Raw genomic sequence first — 24938 nt, 5'->3', positions numbered from 1 at the left:
CTGAACGCCTTCTTTGGCCCATGTTTTGTGGCGCTACAAAAACAGCATTGCCTGCTAACTTTTTTAGCTCCGAATTGCTCTGAAATAAAAGGATATCACGGATTTATTAAGTAGGTCAAGATGGCTGACCCAGAGTGAAAATTAGACATCTTAAATAACCTTTAATTATTGCCTCATGCCGGAACTTCAAACATTGTAAATATCACATTTTTATTGCGTTTTTGTTTAGAAATTTACATACATATATACACACATGCATATACGTATATATACCTATGTATACACATGTCCCTACACACACATACTCGTATGCCACATTTTATACATTCTCGTATACGCGTGGCTTGAGTCCAACATTTACGCCTGTTTTCGAGCGTAACACAATTTTGATCGATGGCTGTACCGGCGCGCCAATGGGTAATAACTCGTAATGTCGCAGCACTTGGACGACAACAGTACGCATCTCGAATATGGCAAACTTTTGTCCAATACAATTACGTGGTCCCGCGCTGAAGGGTATATTACTAAAGGCACTTGCGCGAACGTTCGACATCAAATGGCGTTCGGGCCAAAAACGTTCGGGCTCGGCGTAAATGTCAGGATCACGTAAAATTTGCCAAAGTAATATGAGTACATTAGTGCGCGGTGGCAGGGTGACATCAGCTGAAAGTAAAAGCAAAGAAAGCGTTCAAAAGCTAATGTCGAATTCCCTACCATAATTTATGTGTACTCACGCAGCACCAACTCCTCTTTCAGCCAGCGTCCTATAACCGGTATGGGCGGATAAATACGCAGAACTTCTTTGATTACACAATTCAAGTAGGTCAGATTATGTAGGTCGCTATATTTAATTGGTCGACTTGTGTCATCGCCGAAATGGCCGCGTATTTCATCAAAAAGTTCGCGCTGACATTCGGCGTGACGTGAGAGTAGATAGAGACAAAAAGAAATGGCCGATGTGGTAGTGTCGTGACCCTCAAACATAAATGTGTTGACCTCATCGCGTATTTCGGTATGGGTAAGTGGTTGTCCGCTGTTTGTGGTGGCTTGCAAGAGCACATCCAGTAGTGCCATACGCGGTTTCAAGCCGATATCTGTGGATTTAATTGGCAATATATTTATAATAGTTAAATGATTGGTTATGAGGATAGGGAATTCAAGGGGGTAGGGCCACTAAATTCATCAGAATCTGGAAAAACACGAGACACTCTCTTAATTCTCGAAACACGCTATTAAAAAAACACCCGATACAAGCTAAAATAAACCTACTCATGGAAAAATCAACCTCTCATCGCATGAATAAGCATCAGAGACTTCTAACTTTATTCTACTACAGCCATTTAAAAATAACTGCTCAACCTTTGTTCCGACTTAACTAAAGTAAGGATACCTTGTGCTTATTTTAGTAAGCTTTATCCAGAAAGGATGTCAAGAATAAAACCGCAAATAACAAGTCAAATATAGTATAGCTCCGCTGAGCTTCAATCTAATTCGACAACCAATCAGTCGTTGTTGCCTCTGTCGGCTCTCTGGCTCTTTTTGTTTGTTCGGGGAGTTTGACATATATGGATATATATAATTGGCTCTTACACCTTTTATTGGGTGATTGGTCGAGCTCCTCCTCCTATTTGTGGGGTGCGTCTTGATGTTATTCCATAAATGGTTTTCTGGACTTACAGTTTTCTGCCGGCTCCGTACGGCAGATGGTTTTTTATAAGGCACTTTTTCATGACAGATATACCATGGAAGGTTTGCCATCGGCTGCCGAGGGGAGATCGCTATTAGAAAAACCTTTTTCTATCATTTGGAATTTCATGTACAGAGATTCGAACCTGCGCACTTCCGAATGGTAGTTACGCATCAACCCATTCAGATATGGCGGCATTCACTATACTGCAAACAATTTTTTCTTGGGTTATGACGTTCTTTCAGCAAACGAGCTGAATTTAAGTCCTTACATTTATACTCCTACCTCCCACCTACTCTTATAAGCTCCTCAGTCTGACTTGGCTATACAAAAAGTCTCCTAAATGTTTCGAAAAATTTCTCTGATAAAGGCACCCATTGCTTTAGCACTCACCATCTGCATCTGGGTCAAAAGCTTCCGCGTTAGTGCTAATTTTATTTTGTAACAATAAACGCCGTTCCTCAATAATTTTTTCGGTAAAACGATGCATAGTTTCCACGCCTTCCATTTGTTTCTCGAACTGCTGCGGTCGGAGCAGTTTGAAGGTGCGCGGAAAAGCCAACACGGGACGTATGAAGCGCGTGGCGACAATATTTGTAACGCTAATAGGATATGAGAAAAGTGTGATTTGAATTTTTAAAGCCTTCACAATGTGCATACTCCTTACTCCTTCACTGCTTGAACAAAATCCGATTTGGAATTGCGCTGCGCATTCACGCACACACCCATGGCAGTTTCTGCTTCAAGAACGAAAAAGTTGGTATTAACTACTAAAATACACACGCATCATCACCTGCTATCACATCTAGGGTCATTAGTCCTACATGTGGATATATGTCCACAGTCGTTGCGCCATCCGCAAATTCTGCCAATTTATCTGCCAATACACGACTCTGTTGCTCAAAAACGTCTACAAACTGCTCGAGTATCTTGAAGTGAAAAGTGGGCGTGATGATTTTTCGCATCATTTGCCACTTCTGGCCATGGCTAAGTAGCAAACCATTGCCTAGCCAACCGCGCAGAAGCCAATAGAGTTGATTCTTTTGAATATGCTTTTGACTGCTGAGCAACTCTTCGACATATCGTGGATCGGCCGTTACGACCATAAGACCGCGTATCACAGGCGCGCAAAAGCTTTTGCCGAAACGCGTCACAAACTCTTGAAACTTCGAATGTAAATCTTTATAAAAGGAGAAGAGAAGAGAAAGAAACAAAGAGAGATAGAGAGTAGATATGTAAATTTGTATGTACTTAAATCTCATTTAGTTTTAAGCGCGAAAATTTGGCTACTTACTATCCGGCTGAAAGCGCGCCAACACCAATATGCAGCCCACAAACGGTATTTTCGAAACAAGCGGTATGCGTTTGTAGAACTCTTGATTACGCATGCGCGTATAGTAGTCGTAGAGGAAGATGAGTAGCAATGTCGCCAGCAGTAGCTCCCAAATCATTTTGCTGTTGGTTTAATATTTTGTATTTTCAAAAACTACCAGTTGTCAATGTGCACCATCGACTGTTGTATGCAGCACTGCTGGCCACGATCAGTAGGCAAGGGTTTAAAATAATGCGAATAGTTGTTTATTACATAAGACACCGGATTTTATCAGTGTAATTAATGCCTTAATCCTGCAATACAATTTTTCAGTCATGCCGTTAACTTTATGGGACTCTGCCACGGCGCGCGTCAAGCAATATTCCACAAAGTTAACTAAGTTAGATTCATATTTTCTGAATTGATCGGCTGTGACTTCTTAATCTCTGTTAGTGGTGTTCGTGCTAGAATTACGCGAATGCATCAGCCGATAATAACCGCTTGTTTACATTGAAACATGCTCACCAATATATGTACATACATACGTATAAGTACATATATGTAAGTATGTATATAAAAAGGGTATTCCAAAAGACGCGCCAAGATGTTGTTTTAAAATAAAAAATGTAAAAATTTAGATTCTTTCAGGTTTCACTGTTATTTATTCACTGTTTTCATTCAAAACAAACGGCTCTTAACAATTATAAAGGATGATCAGATTGAAAGTACTTTTTCTAATAGTGTTTTTGACACGTGTGACTGCTGTCAAACTAAATACATCATTTTTTTAAGTATTCATTGACATTTCATCATGGAAGGAATTACGCCGTTTAACAACGTTTAAAAATCGTGCAATTGTATTACGAAAATCGACGCTCTGTGAAAAGGCCAACTAATGGTGCTCAGCGATGAGGCCCAAGTTTGGCTTAATGGCTACGTCAATAACCAAAATTGCTTTATTTGAGCTGAAGAGTAACCCGAAGTCACTCAAGAACACGCATTGCATTCACTGAAAACTGCTATTTGGTGCGGCCTATGAGCGGGAGGAAATCATCGGTCCATATTTCTTCAAAGACGAGACTGGCGCCAAAGGAACAGTAAATGGGGAACGCTATTGTGCCATGATAAACGACTTTTTGATGAAGAAAATTGAAGTCCGTGATCTCCACAACATTTGGTTCCAATAAGACGGCGCTACTTCCCATACAGCCTGCGAAACAATGAATTTATTGCGCCGTCGTTTTGGTGAGCAATTTATCTCTGGTCTCGCACCAGGGGATTGGCCACCAAGATCGTGTGATATCAATCCTTTGAACTTTTATTTGCGGAGATATGTAAAGTTTAAAAGCTTTTTGGATAAACCAACTTTGATTGAGGCCAACAACGATTGAAAGCCAACATTACTAAAGTTATGCACAAGACACCGACGAAGTCCTAAAGCGAGTCACTCGAAATTCCTGTTTCCGGATGACCGAATTATGGCGCATTCGCTGTCAGCATTTGGAGAGGATTCCCTTTAAAAAATTAATGCCATGCATGATTCTACACAAAAATAATATAGATTGCTCAATCAATTTAAATTGTCGTTGTTTTTATTTCAGTTTAAAATCCCATGCCTCTATATTTATCACCATTATGTAAAAAAATACATCTTTTAAATGTCCGCCATGGGCACGTCTACAGGTAAAACACGCCAAACGGTCGATTCATGAATGTCCAATTGCTGGAAATGTCGATATATCAATGTTGAGGGTCGACACTTTGCGGTACAGCAGCAATATTCTCAACGAACCGTCCAGTTTTTGGTCTGCCTTTTGTATCCTCAACAGAACCAGTTTCTTGAAATTGAATTGTCGACTCATTCGGACTATTATTTCTACCAGAGATATCACGAATTTTGCGGTTTGTTGTTCTGAACGATCGACCATTTTCATAATCAATTTCAATAATTTTAATGCGTTGTTCTATCTCGTAAAATTGTACATCTGTCTACATGACAAATGTCAAAGATGACATGAAATATGTACAGTCTAGGAATTATTCACTACTGACATCTAGGCGTCACTTTGGAAAGTCCCTCTATAAGTACATGAATGTAAGTACGAATATACTAAGTTCTGTATTGCAAGTACTTGGGTGAACATACATGCATACATATACACATATTCATACAAACTTTGGACAATACAGATGACATCGATGACGATTACTGATACAGCACAAAAACAAAAAACAAGATCTATGAAATAGTTCGCAAAGCCGCCTATGCCGCACTAGAAAACACGTTTTTTTATGGGCTGGCGTAGTGAGAGCATAGTTATACGCAATCAAATAAAAAAAAAATGTTTAACCTCTTCACGCTCTTGGCCACACACGTGGACATTACAGTTTTTATAAATTTCATTGCTTCCAATAATAACAAATACATAAATTTTATAATAGCTTATTCACTAATAAATAAAATAATCGCTCAGGAAGAGTAGAAATTTTATTTCTGCTCTGCTGATAATGCTATTTCCGATTTACACTTAGCGATATAAGAAAACTATAAAAAGAATCGCCCCTGAAGAGGTTAAACATAAAATTTGCTATCTCCATCGAAAATGAGTTGACTTAAACATACGAGGGAAGGCCAAAAAGTTCGCGAATTGAAAGGAAGGAGTGTGAAATTACACAGTGCAACAAAATGAAAACGAAGTGTAGATGCGAATCTTAATTTATTCCCAGAAAATCTTGGAGATGTTCGTGATAGCATAGCGAAAGGTTTTACCAAAGATTTTCCTGTAAGTATGACTTTTTTTCTTTAGAAACGACTAATAAGATGTTTTTAATACCAAAAAAGGAAGAGCCATAATTTTTATAGTCGATTGCGACACTCTAATTTCTAGGCACCTTTTTTGCAATTGCATAAACTCCTGCTTCGACTCAAGATCATAAGAATGAACTCAAATTTCGTTTCCAAGCGTGCATGTTCTAGAACAAGTTTCTTCGACTTTCGAGGAAGGTTGCTGGAGTGGCAGTTCTTGTATGGATATAGTCAAGTATCAGAAGTAAAACATTCTTCTTCGATGGCAACTCAAGAACTAAAACTTTATTTTTCAACAGTTACATTCGAACTTAATAACGCTAATCTTATTTTCTATTTGCTTATTTAATTTGATCTCTTTATCATTATCAATGTATGTAACTTAACATATGTATGTATGTTATAATATATATTTAACATGACAAACCAGGGTATTGTTTACAAGCGCGCGAAAGCATTTTGCCGACGGTAAACGCGAGAAAAGAAAATCCGTAATGGATTTCAAACGTAATCGTGATTGTTCGTGAGCTCGAGCACCTTAAAGGAAATAAAGTTTTTGTTTATCGCACCATTTCTCGTTACAATGATACTGGTACCTTCGCGAAACGTCATGGAGGTGGTCATCAAAAGACTGCAACGTCACTTGAAATGGTTTAAAAAGTAAAGAAGCGACTTGAGCGAAATCCCCGACGAAGTGCCAATCAAATGGCGAAAGAACTGAAAATATCTGACCGTAACATCCGCCACATACTGAAAAAAAATCGTGGAATTACAGGCGGAGTGGGGGCTACATAAAAAACGGTGATCCATGGTGAACATGATTCAAAAGGCGCATTATCTCACACCAAAGCAGCAACAAGTCAGACTTGAGAGAGCGAAAGAGCTGCTTCGCTTGTCCGAAAGTGGTCAATTTCCGAATATTGTGTTTTCTGACGAGAAAATGTCTCAAATTGACCAATTCGTAAACTCCCAAAATGGTAGGGTTTATTTGATTGACCGTTCATACGAGAATTTGAGTCATCGATTGGCCACCAGGGAGCAGCCCCCGCCACAGGTAACCGCATCGAGCTTGGCGTTAAGGTTAATGCGAAATATTATCGGGAAAGTATTCTGGAGGTTGCTTTGAAGCCCTGGGCAGACAAACATTTCGGTGCCAGACCATGGACGTTTCATCAGGACTCGGCACCGTCTCATAAAGCTCGAGTGAACCAAGAGTGGCTAAAAAACAACGTTCCGAAATTCATAACGATCACACAATGGCTTTCAAATTCACCAGAGGCGAGTCCGATGGATTACCACCAGTCTCGAGGCGCTGAAAAAAGCTATTGTCCGCAAGTCACATTCGGGCAGCTTGCAAATAGTTTCTGGACCGTCTCGAGGCCATAGTCAAGGCAAAAGATGGTCATATCAAGCAAAAGTAAATTGATTCTTAATTTTTTTATTATTTTCACACATTTTTTACTTTGAATTGAAAAAAAGTAATTTTCCAAACTAAATGTATGGCCTTTTTAATTGGTTACACTTCGAGTGCCGGACCCTGTATACAATTTTTTGTTAACAATATATTTAAGCTATTGACAACATTTCCGTGTAGAAAATACAAATCAAATATATTACACTTATGTAAAGAAAAAATAAAGTTTGAACCCTAAGTGTATTTACTCTAATTTACTCTATTTATTCTAAGACTATAGTAACGTTATGGAAGTGCTTTTTGTTAATAACTTTCGAACGGTAGAAAAAATTCCTTTGCTCATTCAGATTATTAATACTCGAACCAATACGCTTCGATTGGCACCCCATCGACTTTTTTCGGGAAAACTTTAGTATAATGTATATCGCTTTGAAAAAAAAGGTTAAAAGAGGGGGATAGAGGGGTGTATCCCCATTTTAAAACTGAAAACCGAACCTGCCGGAGGCTTATAGTTTTTAAGTAATTTTATGTTAAAGTTCTGTTATTTAGCGAAAAGTTGGTGTTGCCATACAGCTGAAATGAAAACGAAGTTCGTATGCAGGGATGTTTAGTGGAAGGTTCATTATAAAACTGCAGTAATTTTTGCTGTAATTTTAAGTTGAGAAAAATTTTTGAAAATAAAAACATACAACTCATTTAAACTTAAAAGCAATGATATTAAGCGTATCACAAAAAATAATAAAGTAATTAAAATTAAATTTAATTAATTAACACAGTATTTTTGCGTAGAACTCCTTATCGCGTGGGCGGCCTTTGGCCGCGCTTCAAAAAAATAACCCTCATCAGTCCAACTCCGGCTACGCAATCCACAGTATTTTTGCGTAGAACTCCTTTTCGCGTGGGCGGCCTTCGGCCGCGCTTCAAAAAAATAACCCTCATCAGTTCAACTCCGGCTACGCAACCCACAGTATTTTTGCGTAGAACTCTTTTTCGCGAGGGCGGCGTTCGGCCGCGCTTCAAAAAAATAACCCTCATCAGCCCAACTCCGGCTACGCAATACCCAGTATTTTTGCGTAGAACTCCTTTCCGCGTCAAAACCATTGAACCCAAAATTAAAACATCATATGCGTGTATGTAGTAAGGAGGCACAATAACCCCCATCCCCATCATTAACACTAAACTTAAATACTTAATTTTTGTTTCATTTGCAGGCATCCGGCAACACCATACTGTTGTCATTCCAATCTTCTTCTTATTCGCGTTTAAAATTGGAAAGTGACTGTATGGACAAATGGATTTGCATTTAATTTTAATAAAAATAATTCGAATATAAGGATAAAAATAAGTAAAAACACGCGTGTGAGTGTATATTTGGTGATTTTTAGTGAAGTGTTAAAAAATATATAGTGTAATGTGGCAAATTATAGTGAAGTTCCAAAGGGCATTTTGAAGGCAAATAATTATGAAATTATTATTTCCCGAATAATTTGGAGTTATAAAGAGTGTTCCTTAACACCTCACTAACATCTCCACCAAATTTCATTAATAAAGACATAATAGTTTGCCAAAAATTGCCCAATATACATTATTCTAAATTCCAGCCAAATAATCAAATAATCGTTTTATTTCCTTGCTTGCAAATTCCTAGAAGTAAAAATTTATCCAGGAAGTATGAACTTTCTCTCAAAATGAAATGTCACCTCTGCTCTCTCGATTTCCTCTTCCTGGCAAGCTTTGTCATAATAGTACGAAATAACAATTATTGGTCGCGTGACACACAACACTTTGCTTAGACTTACTTCCATAAACACAGCTTTTCAAGATATGTATCAAAATTTCTGCGCAATTTGAGTTTTCAGTTTCAAAATTTTCGATACACATTTTCAGCAGTGGATAAAGAAGGCTAGAATGCAAAATTTCGTAAAGCGCTTCAACATTTTGTTGCCTAGTCATTTTTTCACTTCACCTTAATTTCAATCACTTTTTAAGGAATCCTGTTAAGCCACTACTCAAATGGCGTGTTTGATTGAGTTAAAAAAATACTCCATTTAAGTAGTGGCATAACGGTATCCCATTTTTTTAATTTATTGCTAAAACGCCTTTGAAAAAACGTGCCAAGCGCCGTTGGTGGCGCACAGTGCACTGCCATCTAGCATTTTCTCCACCCAACTACCAAGAATGATGGAATGTTCTCTACAACTACGATGGTATTTTTTTGTCACTATACACGCATGCATAAAGATTATTGTATAAATAATAATTTCACTTATGTGCTAGTATTGTAATACCGAACGATTAGCTACGACATGTTTCGAACTATTTTGAAATGTATTTGCTTATTATATTCACAATCATGCACATATACACATACACACGTTTAACAAAGACTTTGTGCTGAGCTTGCCTTGATACCCCGTTATGAGTATGTGTGAAATTGAAACAAATTATAATCAAATAAACGAATCAGAACATGACGATTGTTAATTTATGTATTTTTTTATGCTGAGTTCATTCAGTATATTTTTGGGGTTTTTCGCATAGTATACATATGTGCTTTTTTATATTGGTTTCATTCATGTCGCCTTTGCCAATGCTTCTATGTGCTTACACTTAGAGAACGCAGAGAACGTTAATGTATATCTCCGGTACACTATTGTGGTGAAATGTGAAAATAAAGAACACCGGGGGCAAAAAGCAACAAACATTAATAACAATAACAAAACAAAAAATTAGTCGTTAAGTCACAATAACAATCATATGGAATGTATGCAAGTCGTATTTTTTATCTTACGTTGTACATAACTATAAAGACTAAAGCCAAATTGCGCGAACTCTATTTCGTTATTGATATTGCAAGGTAAGCACTTTGGTTGCTAGGCAATTAGCGTTAATTTTTTTTGTTTTTTGATAAACGCAATTTTTATTAGAAATAGAAAGTGTATATTTATATTTTTCTATTCTATTTTACACACTAAAAGCTTTCGAAAATTTTTAAACACTTTGCAATGCCTACCAGCTGATGAAAGAGCAGCAGTAGAACTAAAGAACTAACAGAACTATTGAGTTGCAAAATTGAAAGCGTGGTGTGAGAGTGCAAACTAAAACTATCAGACAGTTGTCATTAGGAGAGTGGTTATTCGTATGACTTTTGCCTTGGTTTATCCAAAACTTGGAGAGCTGAGCATCAATCATTCACAGTGCTTTTCAAATTGAAGACGTTTTTTTGAATAATGGAAATTTGCACTGCTCGCATTTGAACGGTAAGCTTTTTTACGACAGAAATTCACTTGTAGGTGAACTCAGCATCTATTGACTGTGTGCCACATGCTTGTATAATCACACTAAGTTACTATGGCGCCAATTTACTATATTTTTTGTGCCGAAACAATTTGTTTCCCGTTTTACCACAGCGACTTTGGCGGATTTCACAAAAGTTTGACTGTTGTTTTTTCCCCTCCGTAAGCTGATGCCAATTATAAACACCAATTTTTCCTATACCGGAACGGCCCGGATTTATAACGCGTTTGGGGCTATTGTTTTAGTGGTATTATCCATAAATGGGCGAAAAACTATCGGAATAACCTGGATTTATTTATATCCGGAATTTTAGAAAAAACTAAAAATGTATACATATACATATATTTATATATATAATTGGCGCGTACACCCTTTTTGGGTGTTTGGCGGAGCTCCTCCTCCTATTGTTGTTGTTGTTAACAGCATAGGTAGCCCTGTCAGTGTAGGCATATCATCGTTCGTCTTCGTCTAGCTCATCTAAGGGTAGGCCCAGGAAACATGCTGTTTCGACAGGTTGGGTCCAAAGGGAGAGGGGGGTTAGGTGAGTCGGTTTGAGGGGGCATGTGAAGAGGTGGTTAGTGTCGTGCGGGGTACCTTCACATGCCGGACATGTGTTTGGTATGTCGGGGTCGATTCTGGATATGTAGGAGCTTAACCTGCTACAGTATCCAGAACGTAGTTGTGCCAATATTACACGAGTCTCACGGGGAAGCTGGAGCTCTTCATCTGCGATAGGTGGTGGTTGGACTCCGATTACGGCATTCACAGGACGGGAGTTCAAGAAGGTGGTAACGGTGTCCCGGTGAATGTCGTTTATAGACTGTCTAAATACTGTCCGGTCCAGTAGGCTACGGTCAGTCTTGTCCTGGATTTCGCCAGCGTAGTCAAGGAGGTGTCTCCTGACGTGCCTGGGAGGCGGCTCGGGCTCAAGCAGGTGTCTGCAGGGATGAGACCTACGGTAACATCCGAGCAGGAACTGCTTGCTGAGCAATTTGTTGTGCTCCGCAACTGGGAGCATTTGTGCCTCGTTATGAAGGTGTTGGATAGGTGACATCAGGAGGCACCCGGTCGCTGTCCGAATGGCGGTATTTTGACAGGTCTGTAGCTTAGTCCACTGCGAATCACTAGTTCCAGGCACAGCATAGTTAAGAACCGGCCGGCCAATTGCCTTAAATGTCGAAAGCAACAGTTCTTTGTCTTTGCCCCAAGTGCTGCCGGCCAGCGATTTGAGGACCTTGTTGCGATTTTGGACTTTAGTGGCAATTGCGGTTGTATGCGCAGAGAAGGAGAGCAGGCTGTTAAAGGTTACACTCAAAATTTTGGGGTTATTTACCGTCGGAATTGGTGTATCATCGACTTTTACCTTAAGGGACAGCTTGACCTCCTTTGTCCAGGTGGTGAAGAGGGTCGCCGTGGACTTGGTGGGGGAAAGTTGGAGATTCCTCGCAGTGAAAAAGCGAGAAAGGTCGGTGAGGTAGTTGTTCACTTTGGAACACAGGCCATCGATGTCATTGCCCGACGCCATGATCGTGCAGTCGTCAGTGTATGAGATCAGGGAAACTCCCGCTGGTGGTTGGGGGAGCTTCGAGATGTAGAAATTGAACAGCAAGGGAGAAAGGACACCACCCTGCGGTACGCCTTGCTTAATCTTTCTCTGCTTTGAAGTTTGATCTCGAAATATCACTGACGAGTGCCGACCGCTCAGATAGTTCGCGGACCACCTCTTCAGCCCTGGCGGGAGTGTCGACTGATAAATGTCATCTAGTAGCGTGGAATGGCTGACTGTATCGAAAGCCTTTTTCAAGTCCAACGCTACTAGGACAGTCCTCTCGCAGGGGCGGTTTTGGTTAAGCCCGCGATTTATCTGGGCGTTTATGGCGGTGAGTGCAGTGGTGGTGCTGTGCACACGTCGGAAACCGTGCTGATGTGGGGCTGGGGCCAGGTGTTTCGTGTAGAGTGGGAGTAGGAGGGCTTCAAGTGTCTTCACTACTGGGGAAAGGAGAGTTATCGGCCGATAAGACTCCCCTTGGTTGGCGGGTTTCCCAGGTTTCAGTAGTGGGACCACTCTCCCTGCTTTCCACTTGTCAGGGATGATGAGAGTGGCCATGGACAGATTGAAAACCCTTGTGAGAAATCCTACTCCCAGGGGTCCCAGATGCTTCAGCATCAGCGCGTTTAAGCCGTCAGGGCCAATGGCTTTCGATGATTTCGACTTGTTGATGGCCCCCTGAACCTCATCACCGGAGAAAGTAAGTGGCGCACTGTCGTACGTCAGTTTGTGCAGCCTTCTGGTAGCACGACGCTTGGTTCTGTCGCCCGGAGGATGCAATATAAAAAGCCGGCTAAAATAGCTCGCGCATCTCTTCGGGTCCGACGAAGTGCAACCGTTGAAGGTGATGGCCACCTTGTCGTTGTGCTTCGTCGGGTTTGACAGAGACCTAACGGTGGACCAGAGCTTACTCACCTCAGAGGTGAGGTTGCAGGTCTTCAGGTGCTCAACCCATTTAGTCCGCTTATGCTGGTTTACCAGTTGCCGGGTCTCCAAATTGAGATCCCTTATGCGGGGATCCCCGGGATCGGCCTGGCGTAGGTGGTCACGCTCGTTTGCTAAACTGGCTGCTTCGGCTGGGAAATGAGGACGAATGTCCTTATAACTTCCAGCTGGAATGAAGCGAGCCGCAGCAGCTGTGAGCACCTTGCGGAATGCGCGTTTGCCTACGCGCACATCAGTGGGGATGGGAAGAGCAGCGAAGGTGTCCTCGGTGAATTCCGTGAAGTCGGCCCAATTAGCTTTTTTAAAGTTAAAATAGGACCGGTGATAATGGGCAAGTGGTCTGATGCAAGCGATAGCATAGGTCGCCACGTTATGCTATTTATCAGACCAGCGCTAGCATTTGTTAGGTCAGGCGAGCTGCTGCAATTGCCCACTACCCTGGTGGGGGCGTCGTCGTTCACTGTGCTGAATGTCGAGTCGTCTATCTGCTCTGCCAGTTGCTGTCCCCTACGATCATTTGGCAGGCTTGAATGCCAAAGATCGTGATGCGCATTAAAGTCACCTACAACCAATCGGTTTTCACCTCTGATGAGCGCACCTATATCAGGGTGATATCCTGCCGGGCAGCAGGTGACAGGGGGTATATATATGTTAAATATTTCGAGCTCGGAATCGCCTGACCGGACAGCTATGCCTTGACATTCTAAGGTGCTGTCCCTGCGGTCGATTCCTTCATCGATAAGACGATACTGCACAGTGTGGTGGACTATAAACGCTAGGCCACCACCGTTGTCTCGCTCGCGATCGTGTCTGTGCACGTTATAGCCATCCCTGGTGATCAGAGATGACCTAGCGTGCAGCTTTGTTTCTTGGACCGCAGCTATCTTGATACTGTGCCGGCTCATAAAGTCGACTATCTCGTCGACCTTACTCGTAAGTCCTCCTATTCGTGGTGTGCGCCTTGATGTTGTTCTACAAATGGAGGGAGCTACAGTTTCAAGCCGACTCCGAACGGCAGATACTTTTGTGAGGAGCTTTTTCTTGGCAGAAATACACTCGGAGGTATGCCATTGCCTGCCGAGGGGCGACCGCTATTAGAAACATGTTTTTCTTAATTTTGGTGTTTTCACCGAGATTCGAATCGACGTTCTCTCTGTGAATTCCGAATGGTAGTCGCGCACCAACCCGGCGGCCGCCGTACATTGTCTTAAATTTATAGGGAGTATTAATGCTGTTGTAACAATAACAAAGCCTTAGTTTTACATGACAGAAATATTAAATGAAAGTTTCCTAATGCTCTTTTGATTTTATACAAATCAGCAAAAATATGTAATTAGTATTTATGTTATTACAACAACGACTGTGGAACGTTGTGGAAACTTAGGTGACCATTTCCTAATGTAATATCCCTTTAATATCCCTGAGGTGTGTTGCATACAAGCGACTTAAATCTTACCTTTAGGGTAAGACTTACATATATTGTAGTTTGCTATAACTTTTTAATTATAAACAACATAAGTAATTTTTTCAATTGCTATGGAAATATCTTACGAAAACTATTCAAATCTAGCATGAAATTTTAACGGGAAAACCGTATTGCATATTTTTCAGCAACAAAGCTTTCTAAAATTTTTATATCCGCTTTTTTTCTATATCGCTATTCTGGGGATTTTCTCAAATGTAAAACCAAATATAATATTTTACTAAATTTATTGTGTGCTTTTATTAACGAATATAAAAACACTTTACAATTAAAAATTACTTTATTATATAAAAAAAATGTAATGTTTTTTGTTTTTTCATCTTTAATACTCAATTATACGCTACAATGCATTATTTTAGTGCAATATCGATTTCCGCCCACCTTCTACTTGTTTGTAAAAGTATACCAGATATTAATACAGTGCCTTTAACAATTTACATGCTCAGTTCCTTTGTCGCTTATACGAACTGTGGCATTGAAAATGAAAGTCTCTTCCTTTTTTTCGTTACTATTCGCTAGTTTTAAACATAAACACGTGGTTTAAGCCCCATTTCGCTCCCAGTCTGTGAGCGTAAAACAATACTCATTGATGGTCTTACATCTGCGCCCAGAGGTAACAACTGAAAATTACGTATTATTTTACTTATTGTGCTTTTCATTTCCGATAGGGCAAATTTTTGGCCAATACAATTCCGTGGTCCAGCGCTGAAGGGAATATAACTGTACGGATTAATTTTCTCGTCACCTTCCACAGAATCATTGAGAAATCGCTCAGGATGAAATGTGTTGGGATTGGGAAAATATTTCGGATCGCGTAGCATAACAAAAATACCAACAGTGTAATTTGTGCCGGCGGGTATTAATTTTCCATCTGTAAAATGGATATTAAAGCAAATTATGCTATTCAAGTATACAAATATAGCACTCACTTAAATTGACATCCTCTTCGAATGTACGACCAATTATAGGCACAGGTGGATACAAGCGCAACGACTCTTTGATTACACACTCCATGTACTTCAGTTCACCTAAATCGCGGAGCGTTACCGGCCGCTCTTCGTTGTCGCCCAGCACTTCGCGTATTTCCTCAAACAATTTTGCTTGTACTAACGGATGTCGAGAGATCAAATGTAGGCAAAATGAAATGGCGCTGGTGGTAGTGTCGTGACCTTCGAACATGAAAGTATCCACCTCTTCGCGTATGTCTTCATTACTGAGTGGTTGGCCATCAATGGTGGACTGCAGCAGCACATCCAGCAAAGCCATGCGACGTTTCAAGCCCACATCCGTATCTTTAGTAGGTGTGGTGTTGTTGGTAAGCGATTGCTCCAATGCCGCACGACGATCTATAATGATGCGCTCGGTAAAGTCATGCATTAGCTCAATGCTAGAGTAAAATTGCTTTGCATCTTCGCGCGCTAGCAACCAGAAAATCCAATCGATGCGCTGCCAGACATTGATGAAGCGTTTAGCTAAAATGTTTGTAACGCTAAGTAAAAGTGAAAATGAGCAATTAAGGAGTATTACTCGAAAGCGATATTACTTACCCATTTACAGCCAAGACGTAGGGAAATTTCGGATTCATTTGCGCATTAACTTTGGTGCCCATAGCAGTCTCTAGTTAAGAGGAAGTGAGAAAGAAACGAAAGTGGGATGAAAAAATGCTGTATTAAAATATTATTGTACCTTATTCAAAAAACTCCCGGAACAGCCGCCAGGTAACGCTCTAAGTCAACTGATTTGAGTTCTGTTTTTTTGTTTTGATTGCTACATCCGTGACTAACATTCTTACCGAAATTTTACCGCCATTCCTTGACATTTTTTAAAATTACGCCGTCTTAAGTAAATGTACCTCAGCATATGTTTCGATTTTTTAGAGTTTTCAAAATGGATTTGAATTTCCAACCACGAGGCGGTATTAAATTTTGCTTTAAAAATGGATTCAATGGTACGAAAACCTTAGAACCTTTTTCGGTAATGATACTGTAAAGAAAACAGCCGCTTGCGAGTGGCATGAACGCTTCAGATCGTCAGTCCATCGAGGTGAAGGAACATAGTGGCAGGCCGTCCACATCAATAACTGATGAAAACATCAATGAAATAAAAGTTGATCAGAAACCGCAAATTAACCATCAGAGAGCAGACAGCGGACTCGAACATTGCTTATGGATCCGTTCAGGATATTGTAGTTAATGATTTGGGTTTGCGCCATGTTGCTGGCAAGTTGGTCCCAAAGAACCTGAATTTCATGCAAAAAAAGGACCTCATTGATATCGCGAAAGACATGATTTCCAAGGCTGAATCCGACCCAACACACATCAATACACCATTACTTGAGACAAGATGTGTGTTCATGAGTACGACAGCGAGGGAAGAACTCCGAATGGATCAGGACCAAAAAAACTTCGTCGTTTTCATCAAAAAAAGGAAGCGATGCTCACTGTTTTATGGATTGGGACAATGTTGTACCCCACAAAATTTAACAGAAGATTAGGCAGTTAAAGAGGCCTAGTATTTGAGCGTTATGAGATGTTTATGTGAAGCAATTCGCCAAAGAAAGAACGGATTTGTGGGAAAATAACTCGTGGATTTCGCACCATGATAACGCAACGTCGCACAGTGCCATCATTATTCGTGATTTTTTTGCCCAAAAACTATACGAATACCATCCAACAGCCATCGAATTCCCCTGCTATGGCTCTCTGCGTAGTCAAAAAACCATACGGAGAACGCGGTTTAACTGTCGAAAGAAATTAGTGGAATAATCGAAGACGCTCTAATGGCTATACTAAAAATGGAGTTCCAGATATGTTTCGAGAGCTGGAGTAATTTGAAGGCGAAAATATCACTTCACAATGAGGAATAAACTTGTATTTCGAATTTTCTGAATATATTCCGGGAACTTTTTAATCAATGTGATATTTCCTTTTTATGATATCACGCCCATTTTGTCACTCACCTGCAATCACATCCAACGCCATCAAACAGATGAACGGAAATATATTCACCACAGATTTCCCGTCTGCAAATTCATTCAACTTCTTTACGAGCACTGCACTCTGTTGATCGAAGATTTCCACAAACTGTTCGAGTATTTTAAAGTGAAATGTTGGCGTTATAATTTTCCGACGTGAATGCCACTTACGGCCCGTACTCATAAGTAAGCCGGTACCAAGCCAATTTTGCAATAAATCATAAAGATTATTTTTCGTGATGTGTTGTGGGCTGCTGAGTATCACCTCAACATCGGCAGGATCGCAAGAAAATACGCCCAGTTTATTAAATATCCATACGCGATAGAGGGGACCATATTTTTCGCGATTGATTGCAACAAAGCTCATAATATCTGAAAGAAATGAGAATAAAAATTTGTAAATGAAAATTAATTAAATAAGTAGCGTTTTATGGCTGATAAAAGTGCATTTCTACTTCAAATAAATTGTATGGATCATAAATGGTGACTTAATCCACTATACTGATATCAATAGAATACAAAGTATATAATTGTATACAAATAATGATTATTTGCTTCTTAGATAACAAATCTATTTTAATTGCTTAGCGTCGATTGTTAAATTTGCATTGTATTTACTTACCCTCTGGACTTTTACCGCGATATATGAGCACATTACCTAGAAGAGGTAGTGGCATGGGTCCGGGCATATAGTGCAATATTTCATTGCGCCGCCTTTTCAGCAAATAGTCCCAAAGAAAGAGCAAGCCCATTAATATGATGGTCAATTCGATTAGCATTGTCATTGGATACGGGTTTTTCAGAGACAATTATCGCTCTTTTCCCAGAGATTTTGATTGGATCGACCTTTTTATGATTGTAGATATAAATAATTGGTATTCAGTTTAAAATAACAAACTTGTTATATTTATAAGAAGCATTAAGAAAAATCGTTCACTCAACTGAGACGGTTGAAATTTTCAGTGCAACTGAACAGGAACTTACAGATTGTTTTGACTTTCGCGGTAAACAAACAACTGAATATGCATACATTCATCCATACATATTTATTTATGCTTGTATATGTCATATTTAATCTATGTAAACAAATTGAATTAAAGCCGGTTGCGCTGATGGACTAATTTTTACACTAGTCTACATTTTCTTTAACTCAGAATGAGAGAATAAGATCGAAAGGCGCCCACTCAACGGGCTAACAAGTAGTTAAATTAGATTAAGATTTAAGGAGTTATATATGTATAAAGGATTTTCCAATAACAGGTGTTACAGGTGAATGGATTGTGCTATCGAGAGATGATTAACGATTTTTTATGGCCGGAATTGGATGGTATTGATCTGGACAATAGAGCTGGGAATCCATCGATGGTTGCTCCACTCGATATTTTTTCCATCGATGGAAAACACCATCGATACTATCGATGGTTCCATCGAAAATTTAAACGAGTTATTCAACATATATATTTTGGTGTCGTTTTTCAATATTACAAAGTTTCAAATATTCAAAAAGGGTCAACCAAAAGTATCAGAACTCATGACCTTGTCTATAATCATCGATACGAATTATCTAGCGTATAATTTAACTACTATAAGTTAGCCCTTTATAAATTAATTCCATCGAAAATATATTAAAATGATTTTAGCTTGTAATTTGTGAATGTTCTTTAATATAAAAACAAAATTTATAGTTTGGGGGCGTCCATAAATTACGTGAGATGTTTAAGGGGGGGAGGGGGTCCAGTCAAATCTCATCTAATCTTACGTTGGAGAGAGGGGGGGTCTCGGCAAATATCACGCAATTTTTTTTCTGATTGAAGCAAAAAAATTGTACATGCTTAAGATTTAATCTCAAGCGTAATCGTAGTATGATTAAGATCATTCACTAATTCGTTCGAAAGAAAATAATTTCATTCATACTTCGACGTTATACATTACGACTGTCAAACCACCATATTTGTTTTATACCAAATAGCTCAATTTAATCTGAATTTGCGGTACAGTGTAGCCCGTCGGTTGTTTTCGCGCCACTATGAGCCGAACGCCCTATCACTCAGGTTGACGTTTGACAATTCCGGACTTTAAAGAACATGACGGAAAATCATTTGCTCCATTTCTAATACGCGTACCGATTGAACCGCTGAATGCCTTCATCAGCACGCCTATTGATCTCTATTGCCCAAGTATACGTGATGATTTAGAGAAAATATGCTACAGTACATGCGGTATTTACTTCGCATCTATCACAAGAGCTGCAGAGCACAGGCGAGCAGCTCACATTGCACCAGCTAAGCAAGCGCGTATGTTCCGCAAAGTGCGACCCTCACGGATTGTCACAAGACGAGCTAATGAGTTACTGTGCGCAAGCGTCAACGGCTTAGAGTGGCTAGATTAGAACGAAGTTGAAGGAGCACATGATTTTACTGAAAATCATATGGACATGTTGGTCCCAATAGTCTCTCTTGAAACCGCGCATGATTCTCCATGGACTGAATTAGAGTAGATATTCTTTTGACGTGATAACGTCTTGTAATTCGATTTAGCCGGCTGCACGCACGAAAAAATGTGTCGTTACCTTGCTCATTAGTGTTACCTTGCTCATTAGTGTTACCTTGCTCATTTGTCGTTACCTTGCTCATTGCCGTTACCTTGAATGAACTGCAAGCGAAAGCGCGGAACGAACAAAGCAAACGAACGGCAACGTTCGACATCTTGCTCTCTCCTACTTAAGTGAGCGTATATATGTATGTATATGCGCATATGTACATATATAAATTCACGTATTTGTATTTGATTATTATTAATTTGATTTACTTGAAGAATTTAAAATAAAACCAAGTTTGTCAATAATACCTGTTGTTTTAATGTTATTATTATTAATTTTTTTATTATATATGAAGGAAAAAATGTATGGTAATATTTACCACATACCTTATAAGATATGTTGTATACTAATATATGTATATAAACATGCATATACATATACAATTTCGCGCAATTTTCAAAAAGAACAAATCTATATGTGAAGATGCATACAAATCATATGGACATATCAAATATACGAATCTATTCCGTATGCAAGCAAATGTAAGCTAATGTGCTTGAACTGCAAACGAGAGCGCGGAACGAACGACAAAGAACACAATCGGCCCCCGCGTTCGGCAACGTTCGACATCTGGCTCTGTCCTACTTGAGTGAGCATATATATGTATGTATATGTATGTATATGCGCATTTGTATATAAATTCACATACTTGTATTTGCATATGCCTTCTTCCTGTGTGCATGGTAATGAACCATTTCTCTGTTGAGAATAGGACGATGATAGAAAAAGTAGGAAATGAAAGGGAGTGTTTCGAGTGTAAAGTGTCTTGAAAAAGGCAAATCGATGATGGTGCCTCTTAATGTTGTTGACTTATTAACGTCTGATGCACAATCGAAATTGAAGATATCTTTCATGAATTTGATAAATGTTTCGTCATTTTTCACGTTTGTGTAATGTATAAATGTAACTTGACCTATTCCATTGCAATTCCATTTACCTCCTCCTCTATATCCATACAAAATATCTATCAAACAAATAAAATAAAATTTTCTTTTGAAAAATGCAGCCATTCCATCAGTATTTTCTTATGACGTTGTCACGTTAAACTATCGTCAGTAAACCGACTTTACAGACAACCTCTTTTTTTTAATCGCAGTAGTTACGATTTAAGTCTTCTATTGTTAAATTTTTATTACACTTATAACTCTCAGCCATAATGATTACTAGTCTTAACTAGTCGTAAATAAAAGCACGAAGCAAATTTTTTTTCTTTTTACAATAACAATCCAACGCGTTTACATAAGAAACCCACATTTTGAAAAATCTCACGTGAGATTGGGGGATGGGGGAGGGGTTGAATAAAATCTCACGACATCTCACCAGGGGGGAAGGGAGGGTCAGAAAATTGAAAAAAAACACCTCACGTAATTTATGGACGCTCCCTTTCAAGTTAAACTTGAAGATAAAAAAAAGGGTGACTTCTCGTCCTAAGTCCAAAAAACGAAAACAAAAATCTCTCTAAGCAAAAACAAAACAAAAGGCGATTTCCAAACTTAATGCTAATGAGAGGTCCTTATTGTACTATGCAGCGGATAGCTGCTACTCTTAAATACTACAAAACAAAAGGCGATTTCCGAACTTAATGCTAATGAGAGGTCCTTATTGTACTATGCAGCGGATAGCTGCTACTCTTAAATACTACAAAACAAAAGGTGATTTCCAAACTTAATGCTAATGAGAGGTTCTTATTTAAAAAAAAAAAACAATTCGTTCCAATATCACAGTTATTTTAAAGTAGCCATTGATTTTTGTTAATAAAAACCAATGTGTTCACTTGTTTAGGTTTTAAACATGCTCTCCGTTCCGTCACAATAGCTCCTGTTTTACTAAATGTGCGCTCTGATTCAGCTGAACTTGCTGGTATACACAAGAATTTTATTGCGCATTGTCCAAGTGCAAATAAATGTTCCTTGTTAATCTGTATTGTAGAAAGTACAATTATGAAAGTTGTTAAAAAAAACTACACTTAACTTACCTGCCAATATTGGAGCGGATCGCTGTCATGAAGAGCATTGCGCTGCTCCATATATTGGCGAATGGTAATAATTGAGTCCGCCCGTGAACTTTTGTTTTTTTCTTTTATTTTTCCTGCCATGCATTTAAATAAAAATGGAGTCTCCTCATTCCTTGGCAGTTCCTCTGTGGAATTTTTAGATCTCACGTCCTGTATTATATTATGAACCTCTCCCTCCAACATCAACATGGCCTGCTGGGCATTTGACGGATTTTGGAAACCCTCCTTTTTGAAGCGTGGGTCAAGAAGAGTTCCAAGGCGTGGTGCTGATCTATTCTCATATGAGAAGAGCCTTTTTTTACGTTGCTCTGTAAAAACTCGCAAGTTTCTCTCCCTACAGGTGTTAACATCTGCTCATGGAGCTCTTCCAAACTTTGCGATAAGGCGAAAATTGCAGGAGCAATTAATGAAATTGTAACGCCCTTTGCAGCAGACGCATGTTTTGTGACTTTTTCGAACGGTTCCAAAAGCGAGCACAAGTCCTTCAAAATCCGAAATTGATCCTCTGACAGTGGAATCGGAGCATTATGGCATCTTAAAAGGGTGCCAGTTAGGGGCTCTCTTGTCCGCAACACTCTCTGAATCATTTGTAATGCGCTGTTCCAGCGAGTAGGGACCTCTTGCAATAGAGAGCAAGGATTTTCGGTGCCTTGGGCATCTTTGAACTTTGCATAAGCAATAGCGCTACTCTTAAAATAGGACACTATTCTTTTTGTGATTTTTAAAACGTTTTGCACATTTTCCAGATTTAAAGCATCTTGCACAACAAGATTAAGAGTGTGCGCAAAACACGGTAAGTGTTTCTTTTTCAATAATTCGCACGCTTTAATCATAGATGCTGCGTTGTCGGTCACAATGGTGTGCAGTTTGTCGAACACTTTCCACTCATCGCATATTTCACGCCATGTGTTGGCAATATTTAGACTTGAATGGTTTGTCTCATCCATTAGTGGCTTTGTAGATAGCACTGCCGTCTTAAGCTCGAAATTTAAAATAAAGTGACACGTTACAGTTAGATAACTAACATTTGCACGAGATGTCCATGCATCTGTTGTGATAGCGCACGAGTCAACGGAGTCAAGAATGCCCTTCAATTTCTCCGTCATACTCTCGTTCATATTTTTAATATGCGTGTCCCGCAGAGTTTTTCGACAGGGCATGACGTATCTAGGGTCCACCACCCTCATCAAGTTTCTAAGTCCAATATCTTCGACAACGCTAAATGGTTGCAAATCCGTTGCGACCATTGCAGCAATGGCTTTGTCAATTGCTTCCTTTTTGGAAGATGTTGGACCGTAAACGTCTGTCCGTGTAAAATATCGCTCTAACTGAGAAGACGTGGTTTCGTTATTAACTTGCTGGGCAAGAGGGTGGGCCCGTTTTAAGTGCTCTAACAAGTTGGACGTGTTTCCGCTTGTCTTATATTCTTTGCCACAATAATGACATTTTGCAAGTTGTTTGGTTTGCAATTTGTCAAAATGTGTCCACACTGCGGAAATACACTTTTTGCGCTTAGGCTCCGGTTCAGATTTTGAACAAGATGGTTCATTTGATGATGTTGGAGAGGTATCATGATCTTTTTCTAAAAAAAAAAAAAATTCTTAAAAATTGTCCTGTAATTGTTTCTTTTTAAAATGCTTACGGGATGAGGTCAAAAACTTGTCCATTTTACCAGAGGAACTGCCAGGGTACTCTAATAGAATAAAAGTAGACCTCTATGTAAAGAAAGGCAGAAAAAATTAATAATAACAAAATCTTACTATATATTGCAATTTACTTACACACGTGTTGGAACCAAAAAGAAATTCGATATATCGACATCGAAAAATTTCCATCGATTTATCGCACTCCATCGGTTCCATCGATAATATCGATGGTGCCATCGATGGTTTTCCCAGCTCTACTGGACAACGTTTCTTTTCAACAAGACGGCGCTACGTGCCACATAAGCCACGAAACCATTGGTCTTTTACGGGAAAAGTTTCCGGACCGTGTTATCTCTCGAAGAGGTGATTACAATTGGCCACCGAGATCTTGTGATTTAACTTCTTGTGACTTTTTTCTTTGGGGCCACGTGAAAGAAAAGGTCTACGCCAACAGCGCAGTGTCGATTCAAGACCTCAAAGATGGAATTCGTGAGGCTATGGAGGACATAGGGCAACCACTTTGCAATTCGGTTATGGAAAATTTTATGAAGAGGATATTTTCCTGTAAGCGTGGTCGTGGTGGTCATTTGCCTGATGTTATTTTCCAATATGAACGGCATACCTTCCTCTTTATAATGAAGTAAACATCCGATAATTTATGTTAAAAAAATAGCATTTTTCTTTGAATATCAAAATAACGTCTCTTATTCGAAAACCCTTTAGTTAGAATTTTCAAAAAATTTATTTTTTTTTCTTAGTTTACATATATTTAAGAATACGTACAGAAAATTTAATATCGTTCCGGTGAATATTTTCGAAGTTATATAAGTTAAAAAAAATTGATCCTATTTAAAGTGCTTTTCAAACTTTAAACGCTTTTTTTTCAAAATGGTGCTTTCAAAGTCGGTGACCAACATTACTCCGTTTTCGAAAATTTTACTAAACCGATTAGTCTCAAATTTTAACACGAGCTTCTTAAATATATTTTTAAGTAATCGAGATTTTTTTCACCGATATATATATATTTTTTACGAACAATTTAAGGCCGAAATTTTGGTCAAAAATCGATTAGTTTTTTTGAGAAACCGCCAAAAATAAATGTTAAAAAAATTTATTTTGCTTATTCCTTCGATAAATTACTAGATTTAACATTACTTTAACGTTTTTAATTCAGGTTTTTTTAATTTCAGGGGATCCAGTTTAGAGATATAG

At 39.1% G+C, this 24938-nt stretch overlaps 5 protein-coding genes across 9 annotated transcripts in view; 1 reads left to right on the top strand and 4 right to left on the bottom strand.

Annotated features, from left to right (window-relative positions):
- Positions 1–128: 128 nt before the first annotated feature.
- LOC128859101 (cytochrome P450 4ae1) lies at positions 129–10322 on the bottom strand. Of its 4 annotated transcripts, none has more exons than XM_054095831.1 (7): positions 10233–10322; positions 2982–3313; positions 2481–2867; positions 2355–2424; positions 2081–2289; positions 735–1094; positions 129–663 (listed from the first exon to the last, which is right to left on the bottom strand). In XM_054095831.1, the coding sequence occupies exons 2-7, from the start codon at positions 3136–3138 to the stop codon at positions 320–322; spliced, it is 1527 nt and encodes a 508-aa protein (XP_053951806.1). In that variant the 5' UTR covers positions 3139–3313; positions 10233–10322; the 3' UTR covers positions 129–319. The 4 variants fall into 4 exon arrangements, with proteins under 4 accessions (XP_053951806.1, XP_053951804.1, XP_053951803.1 ...); XM_054095829.1 differs by lacking the exon at positions 10233–10322 and adding an exon at positions 10011–10226 and having other exon boundaries at positions 2982–5078; XM_054095828.1 differs by lacking the exon at positions 10233–10322 and adding an exon at positions 10011–10226.
- Positions 8560–24938, top strand: part of LOC128859099 (cytochrome P450 4d2-like) — a 45693-nt gene continuing 29314 nt past the window's right edge. The window contains exon 1 of the mRNA XM_054095824.1: positions 8560–8578. The gene's annotated coding sequence lies outside the window, so the exon portion shown is untranslated. The remainder of the gene's footprint in view (positions 8579–24938) is intronic.
- The window catches only part of LOC128859100 (cytochrome P450 4d2), a 41115-nt gene continuing 30909 nt past the window's right edge, over positions 14733–24938 (bottom strand). Inside the window, exons 1-6 of one of the 2 annotated variants that reach the window (XM_054095826.1) lie at positions 18410–18556; positions 18090–18313; positions 17453–17839; positions 16041–16110; positions 15423–15982; positions 14733–15364 (exon numbers count right to left, since the gene is read on the bottom strand). In XM_054095826.1, coding sequence (XP_053951801.1) covers positions 15015–15364; positions 15423–15982; positions 16041–16110; positions 17453–17839; positions 18090–18252 — 1530 coding nt within the window. In that variant the 5' untranslated portion in view covers positions 18253–18313; positions 18410–18556 and the 3' untranslated portion in view covers positions 14733–15014. Of the gene's footprint in view, positions 15365–15422; positions 15983–16040; positions 16111–17452; positions 17840–18089; positions 18314–18409; positions 18557–24938 lie in introns of those variants that run through there. The other variant, XM_054095827.1, reaches the window with a different exon arrangement.
- On the bottom strand, positions 21456–22435 carry LOC128859104 (uncharacterized). The gene is made up of 2 exons (XM_054095835.1): positions 22042–22435; positions 21456–21984 (listed from the first exon to the last, which is right to left on the bottom strand). Exons 1-2 carry the CDS (start codon positions 22267–22269, stop codon positions 21796–21798), a joined length of 417 nt encoding a protein of 138 aa, XP_053951810.1. The 5' UTR covers positions 22270–22435; the 3' UTR covers positions 21456–21795.
- LOC128857725 (E3 SUMO-protein ligase ZBED1-like) lies at positions 22771–23792 on the bottom strand. Its single transcript, XM_054093468.1, has 3 exons — positions 23723–23792; positions 22903–23662; positions 22771–22837 (listed from the first exon to the last, which is right to left on the bottom strand). The coding sequence occupies exons 1-3, from the start codon at positions 23745–23747 to the stop codon at positions 22771–22773; spliced, it is 852 nt and encodes a 283-aa protein (XP_053949443.1). The 5' UTR covers positions 23748–23792.

This window comes from Anastrepha ludens, chromosome 3 (genome assembly GCF_028408465.1).
Source record: "Anastrepha ludens isolate Willacy chromosome 3, idAnaLude1.1, whole genome shotgun sequence".
NCBI lineage: Eukaryota > Metazoa > Arthropoda > Insecta > Diptera > Tephritidae > Anastrepha > Anastrepha ludens.
The sequence above is the reverse complement of the archived record's forward strand: the minus strand, read 5'-3'. Positions and strand labels throughout refer to the sequence as shown.

What these genes read in the sequence shown, in the direction of transcription:
- LOC128857725 (XM_054093468.1), bottom strand. Translation starts at nt 23,747, where the DNA reads ATGGACAAGTTTTTGACCTCATCCC. An exon ending in CAAGTTTTTGACCTCATCCC is followed by an intron (nt 23,663 to 23,722) that starts GTAAGCATTTTA and finishes TTTTTTTTTTAG; the next exon opens with AAAAAGATCATGATACCTCT. An exon ending in GCAGCATCTATGATTAAAGC is followed by an intron (nt 22,838 to 22,902) that starts GTGCGAATTATT and finishes TTGTTGTGCAAG; the next exon opens with ATGCTTTAAATCTGGAAAAT.
- LOC128859101 (XM_054095831.1), bottom strand. Translation starts at nt 3,138, where the DNA reads ATGATTTGGGAGCTACTGCTGGCGACATTGCTACTCATCTTCCTCTAC. An exon ending in TTTGTTCAAGCAGTGAAGGA is followed by an intron (nt 2,290 to 2,354) that starts GTAAGGAGTATG and finishes ATATCCTATTAG; the next exon opens with CGTTACAAATATTGTCGCCA. An exon ending in GAAAGAGGAGTTGGTGCTGC is followed by an intron (nt 664 to 734) that starts GTGAGTACACAT and finishes TTTTACTTTCAG; the next exon opens with CTGATGTCACCCTGCCACCG.
- LOC128859104 (XM_054095835.1), bottom strand. Translation starts at nt 22,269, where the DNA reads ATGTTGATGTTGGAGGGAGAGGTTCATAATATAATACAGGACGTGAGA. An exon ending in ATCCGCTCCAATATTGGCAG is followed by an intron (nt 21,985 to 22,041) that starts GTAAGTTAAGTG and finishes TCTACAATACAG; the next exon opens with ATTAACAAGGAACATTTATT.